General features: G+C 35.2%; 1 protein-coding gene across 2 annotated transcripts in view; it reads left to right on the top strand.

The window, feature by feature from the left end:
• Window positions 1–10,000, top strand: part of LOC145293110 (chitotriosidase-1-like) — an 89,538-nt gene that overhangs the window by 45,382 nt on the left and 34,156 nt on the right. For both annotated transcript variants that reach the window (XM_080139487.1, XM_080139489.1), the window contains exons 3-4: window positions 5,900–6,188; window positions 9,229–9,340. In XM_080139487.1, the coding sequence (XP_079995613.1) occupies window positions 5,900–6,188; window positions 9,229–9,340 (401 nt within the window). The remainder of the gene's footprint in view (window positions 1–5,899; window positions 6,189–9,228; window positions 9,341–10,000) is intronic.

The raw sequence follows: 10,000 nt of genomic DNA, 5'->3' as shown, positions 1-10,000 counted from the left end.
TCCGTAGTCAGGGGGTAGGACTGCCGACTGTCATCACGACGGTTCTAGGTTCAATCCTCGGCTTGAGAGAGGTGTTAGTCTAGCGGCACTGATGAGTTGTGAAACAACGAAACAGGTCTGTATGTCGATGACTAAAATATATTTTATATATATATATATATATATATATATATATATATATATACTAGCAAGCCGCCTGGCGTTGCCCGTTCATAAAATACGCTTAAATACGATATTTTAATTTATGCAGATTTGCTATGTATTATTATATTCAATACTCTATTGATTATTATATTGCACCTAATAAGTAGTGATGATTTCAAAAGTAAAATAACAACATAAAAATGACTTCAGCTAAAATCGAAACCAAAATATGTAGCTATCCAGTCTTATTTGTTATTGTCTGATACGCATATAAAAACTAAAAAATAACGTTGTTAAATGTATAAATGTATATTTGTGCATGCATAGAAACAATGCGTTTGGTTGACTTAACCTGTTAAGTTCCAATGTTTTCAAATTTTTACCCCTTAGCAGCTATATTATATATCAAGTTTCAAATCTTTAGTTGTTTAAACTTAGTCGTTATTTAGCACTCAGACATTGTTACCAGATGGATAAGAAATGTTAAAATTAAATGCCTTTAAGCTATGAATGTTTTTGTTTTTTTTAGTATGTACAGGCGTAACAGCTTTATCCGACTTATTCATGCCAAGATCAACTGTTTTTTTTTCAATTTTGATCATTAGCAGATATTTTTGCTGGATAAAAACCCAATCGAAAGTATTCAATAGGTCCAAATACCCTATATATCAAGTTTCAAGTCTGTAGACCAAATATTCAGTAAAGTTTGGTAGAGACTTTCCCACACACCGAGAAATGGTCATAAGCTCAACTTATATATATATTAAGCCCCAAATTTCACTCGAGGATAAGGGTTAATGCATGTATGGTAATGGTAATTGGGTAGAAATTGACTATTTAAGGGGGCGGTTCAACAAGAATTTGTTTACATTAGACTTGAAGATGGCCATATTGTAGTCAGACGAAGTAGGAAAACTGAAGTTTGAAATCTCAGTGACTATTGATTAGAATTTAACAAATGGAGACTCGTTGGAAAGATAATGAACCTGAATTGTGTAGTGGGCTATGTCACATTTGTTCTTAAGGTCGCATGTTAAGAGGATCCTTCATTATCCAGAGACTATTTTTGGCACTTTTTACAGCCATTATAGTTCCGGTTGCAGTATCTTCCCCCCCCCCAAATCTTTTAAAATTACCACTATTATAGCTTTCCGAGGATGCTGAAAACGAAAATAAGGTTCACTTTTGTATATTAATTTACCGTAAAATGAGCACCCACTTTACAGCTACCTTTTGCGGGAGGTCTGCTAGTTTTTTAGGGGTGGTGTTTATTTTAGCCTGGTTGATCAACACAAAACTTACCATAAAAACTTGCTTTCTATAGGTTTTCGAGTGTGCTGAAAATGAATATCGCATTTAAATTTTCCGCAAGTAAGTATTTTTTCCAGGTATTAAGCAAAAATATGCACGCGCTTGCACGTACAACAATGGCCACCACTTATAACATAAAGAATTACATTGCTTAATACCCGGAAAAATACTTATTTGTGGAACATTTAAATGCGATATTCGCTTTCAACACACCTGAAACCTATGGAAAACAAGTTTTTTAAAGATAAGTTTTGTGTTGGTCTACCATGCCACAATTATCGAATAAACACCACCCCTAAAAAAATAACAGACGCCTCTCTCTAAAAAATGTTAGCTATAAAGTGGGCATTCATTTTACGTTAAATTAATATGAAAAAGTAATACCCCACTTTTTGAAATTATAATTCTTTCATATTTTGGAAACTACTTGTTTCCTGGAATTTTAAACATGTAGCAGAAACAAATAGAACTCTTTTTCTTGTGCGTCAGTGCCTCCCCTGACTGTGCGATATGGCACATACTGACCAATCGGAGGCATAGCGCAGGGACCTTCCTTACCCCCTAAGGAAATCTAACTGCTTCCGTTCCATATGAGAAAAACTCCTTCTTTTCCAGCCAGACGCCAAAGAGAGCGGACCTGTTTCCTCACTCTCCCTCTCTGCCTACACCGGTATTGACGATTCCCACTTGGGAATAACTACCGGGCAAAAGCAGACAAGTTTTATCCTAGATATATCTTTTTGGCATCTTACCCTGAATCGCTTCAATAAACCTTTTCCTTGTTAAGTTTTATGAAGTTGTTTGTTCGTTTATTCAGTAGCTTGTGTTGAATTATTTATTTTATTAGGGAGTGCCCGAAAAGCACGAACTCAACTCCCTAAAAACGTTATTTTCGTTTTCAGCATCCTTGAAAACTAAAGATAGTGATAATTTTAAAGGATTTTTTGACGGTGAAAAGAGACTGCACTTACACGAATGTTTCAATCATAGTCATTTGTTTTCCTAGTTTTGCATATGAGCTAAAAAATATCTGATATTCCCCAAAACCTCTGGCCTGGGTTTTCATACATAAAGTAAAGTTGACAGTGTATAAAGATTATTTGATACTAGAGATATTCATAATCGTACCCTATTTCCAAAATAGGAGAGATATAACATATGAGAAATATTTGGAATCAAGTCTCCCCTTGCTGTTATTTCAGATCATTTGAAACCATAGCAGCAACTTACGATGGGGAAAGTAGTGGCTGGTTACTTTTGTTGCATCTAAAACCACGCTTTTATCTTTACATCATCAACGCTCTGATCCCCATCTGGCATCAATTGAAATGAATGGCTCGCGTCTTGGGAGGGCCTCATGTTTTGACAAGCTTCTGGACGACCTTTACTTCTGATCTGAAATAGAACACGAACATCAAATCTGTTGCCAACGCTGCTGGACAAATGATGGGATCCTTCTATCGATCCAGTAGATATCTCACTGCTGATGCAATTCTTTATCTATATAAGAGCCAGGTAGGTCCAAGGATGGAGTACGGTTGCTACATCTGGGCAGGAGCTGCTAGAAAGGACTTGTCCTGCCTTGATAGAGTTCAAAATAGACTTTGTAACCTCATAAGAGATGTCCTTTTCTCTTCCCTGCAATCTCTTTCTCACAGATGTTGCGAGTTTGTCTCTGCTTTATCGTTATTTTCATGGCAAGTGCTCGACTGAGCTTCAATCTATGGTCCTTCTTCGTCAAACTTTCACAAGAAAAAGTGCATGCCTGTGGAACTTTCTTCCGTTTTCCTGCTTTCCAGTTGACTACAATCTGATTGTCTTCAAGTCTAATGTAAACAAGTTCTTGATGAGCCGTTCCACTTAAGTTAAGAAATTTACCGAATTTCCATTACTAACGATTACTATATTGTTCAATTGAGTACTGTACACTCTTAACACTTATCCTCGAGTGGTGTCTGGGCCTGGATAAGTGGTGATGCCTATGTAAAAAAAAAAAAAAAAGTTTTAGTCTCCCCTTCATCAAGGTCAGAAGTTTTGGGGGAATATATATATATATATATATATATATATATATATATATATATATATATATATATATATATATATACTAGCATCCTGTCCAGCATTTCCCGGTCATAAAATATGATATATGATATTTTGATTAATGCAGATTTCGTATTTATTATTATAGAGCCAATTCTCTATTGAATATTATCCAACATATAGTAATGATTTCAAAATTTATAAAAAAAATATGGCTTAGGTACCATCTGCTAGAATCAAAACCAGAATGTTTAGTGCTTCAACCTTAGTCGTCATTTATATCGCCAGTATCATTACCGTCTAAACTACCAACAGATGGATATGAAAGATGAAATATTAAGCAATTTTGAGTTATGAATGTTTAATTTTGCACATGTGCAAAAGTAACAGCAAGAGTAATGTTTTATTCGTCTTACCCAGGTCAACTGTTTTGTTTTCAATTTTGACCCTTTAGCAGCAAATTTTGCTGACTAAACACAGAATCAAAAGCGTGTACTACGGATCCAAATACTCTATATATCAAATTTCAACTCTGTAGACCTAATATTAGAAGAGGAGTTAAGTAGAGACTTTTGCGCACATACTGACAAGGTCACTTATAGATAGCTAGATAAATAGATAGATAGATAGATAGCTATTTCCATGAGCTCAAACGTTTTCATCTTAAATTCTATACAATTATGCAAAATGTAGAAACTATGCATAAAAAGAATTCAGCATAGTAGTGAAATGAAACTAATTATTTTTAATATCAATGTCAGAGTGAGAAAAAACTCAACTTAATATGTCTAAAGAAAAGAAACAAAATCTGAATTCAGACGCAGAGACAACACACCAGTCGCTCTGCATATTGCAGATATAGGATGTGTTATTATTAGGACTATGACAACAGCATATTCTTTTCATTCTTTTGACTCTCGAGTATATATCCGACACAGTAAGACACAGTTAATCAACCGAGAACCACATCACTATATATACAAACATATAAGATATCAACGGATACACACTCAAGAGTCAAAACAATGAAAAGAATATGCTGTTGTCCTGGCCCTAGTTATGTACTAATTTGGAAAGAAAACGCCTGCTCATTACTCGAGGAATCTGTTATACAAAGGAGAGTTGTCTGTGTGCATGTGTATGTGTATGTGTATGTGTATGTCCAGTTAGAGGGGAATGGCCGGAGGAGAAAGAGGGGATTTAGAGAGAGGGAGAAACAGTGGGTGGGGAGAAAGATAGAGACAGGCAAAGAAATAGGTTACATTTCTGGCTTTCAGCAACGCCGAGTAGACTTGTAAACATGATTTGTGAGTGTGGTCGAGTATTGAAATGTAATAAGTTTTGTAGTGATAGCTTCGTATGCTTTTTAATTAATGGTGTTTATTGTGTTTTGAGTTCAAACTCTTTATTTGTAAAATCCTGGAAGAGTTGCATTTTTCTGCAACTTTACATTTTGTGTCTTAAAAATTTTACACACAAGTCAAACGACTTTCTAATCTCTTTTATGGTGCACCGCTGGTCATACACTTGACCAAAATGCCTGTGCTATCACATGGATAGACGAGGGTCATTCCAAAAGTAAAGACACCTATGCTTTTTAACTGAAAACATTGAAGAGCTACAAAGACAGGAGTAGTACCATTAAAATGAGTGACCTTTTGTGCCCAGAATTTATTTTCTTCATAATTACCACCATTCTCAATGTACTTTTGCCAACGATGAACAGTTGCTGCAAATGGGCGGCCAAAGGCGCTTTTTCATAAGGGGGTCATTCCAACAGTAAGATTCCAATTTGTTTTTAACTAAAACAATTTGAAGAGCTACAAAACGAGAGTAGTACCATTAAAACGGGCAAACTTTTGTGCTCCAGATTTTTTTTCTCCATAGTCACCACCATTCTCAGTGCACTTTTGCCAGGAATTCAATGACTCATCTCTGATTCTGGCACACGTCCATGACAGGAGTTACTTTCTTAGAGTTTCATATGATCAATATCTGCAACAGGACGATACAAACAGGGATTGCAAATTGCATTGTTATGATGATTGAACTTATGCATCGATGACCTAAAAGTTTCATATCTCTGTTGCAGATATTGACACTGTGAGACTCAAAGAAAGTAACCCTGTCATGGACGTGCATCAGAAGCAGAGAGGCGTCATAAAATTCCTCCATGCAGAAAAAATTAAACCAATCAACATTCACCAACGCCTCTTTAACGTTTACAAAAGCTGATGCAGTTGATGTCAGCACAATTAGGAGATGGGTTCGTCGATTTTAGAGTGGTGATATTGATGTGAGTGACAAAGCAGGCAACAGACTTTTATGACCAAGGCATCAATGACCCTCGTATGTTTAAATTATCCCTTGAATAAAATGGCTTTTTTTTCTTTTATCTCAGGTAAAGAAAGAAATTCAACGGCTAAGATCGACAAAATATTGGTGTGTTATTATCTTCCTCGAACTGATCTTTTAAACGTCACCGATATTGATCCTCAGTTGTGTACGCATCTTGTGTATGCATTCGCAAAGATTGACCACGACAAATTGATTAAAAATTCATTGAGTGATACGAAACGCTATAAAGAGATGACAAACTTGAAATCCCAGAACCCAAAACTAAAAGTTCTCCTTTCGGTACAACAAGGTTTTCCGGCTTTGGTAAATTCCAGCACAAAGGTGTATGAAAAGTAAGTCAGCTTTACCAATTCCTTTTAGTAGCAGCTCTTGTAAACGTTATTTAAAAGTACAAAAAAAACAAAAAACAAAAACAGACCAAATGTGTTAAGTTTGAACAATCTCTTCTGGGTTTTATTTTATTTTATTTTATTTTCCAGCATACATGTATACACATATAAACCTCTTAACTAGTGATGGGACGATTCCAGTATTTTTCTGATTCCGATACTTATTACCAATTCCATAGTAAATTCTGGATTCAAATACAATTAACACTTCCGATTCCAATTCTTTATAAATTTCTAAATATTTAACTATACATAAACTTGTTATTTTTTATTACTGTAAAAACACATGTTTAAATGTGTATATATTTTCTGAAACGTAAAATTGCACGTGTGGGGGACGATCTGTAGATTTTAGTTTTATTGGTAGTTTAAAATCAATAAATATTTATTTTATTATTACTACCAACAGTGGAAAATTTTGCTTAAAACAAAATCAAATAAAAAAAGATAATTAAAAGAATCGTTTTGGGCATTGGAAAATAGGCACAAATATTTCTGATTCCGATACCCTGAAAAGTTCCAATTTTGCCAATTCCTGATTCTGATTAATCGTCCCAATACTACTCTCAGGCCATCCTCTGATTCAGTGAAAAGAGAAAGATCGTCTCTGCTTGTTCATCACGTCACATTAGTGGTTTCTTGTAATTGAGACAGTATTCACTCGACATGGGTTGATCCAGCTCCATCCTTATCACTGCATCTTCCATGAAAGCTGATCAAGCCTACCAATTTGAAGTCAACAATTGGATGATCTCCGACCAGTTGCTGTTCAAGTGTTGAACTTGGTAGTTTCAGAAATCCCGATTGGATTCCCGATCAACCAGTTTTTTTTGGGGCACCACATTAATTTTACAACCCTTTACTTTGTAGATAAATTCTCCTGGTTAATGCCAAAGGGCATGATTCAGCTAACATATACATTTCGCGAAGATGACTCATGAGGATGGAGGGAGTTAATTTTGCAGGTGAAACATGCTAGATTGTATGAGAGGACAATAGGTGTTTGTGCATTAATTATTTTTGCCGACTGTTATCCTCATCTTCATAGTTGTTGCTTCACCATGTTCTGGTCACCTCTTCCTTCAGGTAATTAACCACAATAGGATAGGAATGCTGAGTTTTATAACTGTATCCCCAGTAATTACTGCCTTCCATAGTTGTTGTCTCACTACGTTTTGGCCAACTAATCCTCTTGAGTAGGATTGAAACCACTATTTTCAGAAAATGCTCACCTGGAAACGTAGAGACTCAATGATTCTATCTGCCGCACCACAGGCTCCGAAGGGCAATCAAGGTTGGCTTTTATGGTTTCATAAATCCAATTTTGCGTTCTTATCTGATCTTCCATTATTGGGTCTGTATTGAATAGCAGTTTTTTCTATTTTTATTTAAAATGTTTTTGAAATCCTTCTGAAATGAGGCTTCAAAATTTGTGCATTCATTCTTTTTGTAGACTGTTATCCTCATCTTCATAATTGTTATTGCTTCACCACGTTTTGGCCAACTCATCCTCTGGCCTTCTTCAGGTGATTAACTTCGACAGGATAGAAATGCTGAATTTCGTAACTGTATTCCTAGTAATTACTGCCTTCCATAATTGTTGTCTCACCACGTTTTGGCCAACTCATCCTCTGGCCTGCTTGGTAAGATTGAAACCACTATTTTTAGACAATGCTCATCTTGAACTGTGGAGACTCAACGCCTCTATTTACTGGAATTACCAACGATGTTTAAGGATTCGTTTTAGGGTGAAGATTTGAGTGTTGCATTAATGGCCTGGATAAAACCATACTGGCCTCATTCTGAAGTTACGTTCTGATTTGAATTATCTTTGAAGAATCAAAGGGAATATTTTATCAGATACATTCATCAGGCTGATATCACGGTAGTTGCTGCAGAAGTGCTTATTAACTTTCTTAAAGAATGGTAGGAGTATTGCATTGCTCCAATCTTAGGGGAGTATTTCAGTTTTCCAGATTAGGTTGATAATGGATGGATGATAGGTGGTACTGGATCAGGAAGAAGGTCAGCCCAGAATGAATTCTTGAGACACACTGACATTGGTATTATATGCTTCAGACATATGTTTATCAACAACTTTTATAAACCTACTAGCAGGGAGATTCAACGTTGTTCAGGATTGAATGATGATCAACGAATGTTTCACACTCCCATATTTTTATTGTCATCGAAATTGGTAAAATTGACCATTTTTCAATCAAATCAATTGATTGCCTGCTCTAGTTGAGGACGCATCGTGGTATACTGGGAGGAAACCACATCCTTTACTGCATATATTGTAGCCTACATTGCACTGTATAAAATTATTTTTTATATATAATGGCTTGAATTAAAGTTTAAAATGCAAAAATCAAGTATTATGCTGCTATTGTGCTCTAAATAAAAACATTCATTTTGAACGCGCCTCTGTCATATCAAAGAACCTACTGTTGATTTTATATGTCGGGCCTTTCGGTTTGTGTGATAATAAAACTTCTCAAATGCACTTGTGATGTTAGGTTGTGTAAGGAGTTAACTTTGATCAAAATTGTCTGTTCCTTCTTTTATCAGATTATTTCGATTATCAATACTTATCAAAGACATTTTGATACAAAATCTATTTAAGAACACTGACAGGCACATAAAATACCTTCGTGTGAAATTTCATAAAACTCGGCTCAACCGTTTTCGAGTCCATAGGAAACGAACTCCCGCCCCCCAAAAAAAACAAAGTTCCTTAAATATAATAGTAGAAGTAGATTAGAAAGGATTTGATGGTTGAGAAATTAAAAATTCCAAAGAAGAAATATCTCTTCTGTTATTTTATGACTGACAAATGCATCAACCTTTTTTTTTTTTTAAGAAAACCGACATTTCTTTGTTATTCCTTTTTAAAACTAATGTTTTCAACAACCATTTTTTTTTTCTCAAAAGTTTTGAAACCATTTTTGAATGGAAACTTTTGAAATTCTTTATTCATCAGATTCTACAAACAAGCCATGAGCTTTCTGAGAACACATAAATTTGATGGAATCGATTTAGACTGGGAATTCCCACCAGCTGAAGCCAAACAAAAATATTCCAACTTTTTGTTGGTAAGTGTCCGTTTCCAATCCACTATTAAACAATTCGATCCTTTTGTATCGTTTTTTTATAATAAAAAAAAAATTCATGACGTGTCTATTCCATGGCATTACTTGCATTAGAGACATTGTCAGCTTCACGTGGTGTTGGGATGTACATCTCGGAACTGTTTAACACACTATTGTCTCCATTATGTTTTCACGCATGAGTTGATTTGTCAAGTTAAACGAACTAAATAATGGCGAGGGCTTCAACGCCCAAGTATAGAAAAGCGACGATTGGTATTTATAAAAGACTTTATTGTGTTGACTGTTTCTTGATCGAGCACTGGCAAAGCCGTACATATACACCCTACGCATTTGTAAATAACCATGTGTGTACGATTTGTTGAACATGAAAATGTTACAACATTTTTGGCAACAACTTTAGTTCTGTTGACCATGGCATCATATTGCAAGCACATGAAATCCATTATTGTATATCACATTAATTTTTGACCTTGAAGTTTGGCTGTGATCGAAATTTTGACAGGATTTCAACTTCCATTTTTTAAATTCGCCAAATGGATCTGATACTCTTTAAAAACAATAACCGACAACCTGATTAAACGTTTCTGAATTTTTGAAATTAGAATTGGTTATTTGTATTATTTGGATTCTTCGGACTACTAT

The sequence above is a fragment of the Euprymna scolopes genome, chromosome 14, assembly GCF_053919585.1.
Source record: "Euprymna scolopes isolate OS-2025 chromosome 14, ASM5391958v1, whole genome shotgun sequence".
Lineage (NCBI taxonomy): Eukaryota > Metazoa > Mollusca > Cephalopoda > Sepiida > Sepiolidae > Euprymna > Euprymna scolopes.
The sequence above is the reverse complement of the archived record's forward strand: the minus strand, read 5'-3'. Positions and strand labels throughout refer to the sequence as shown.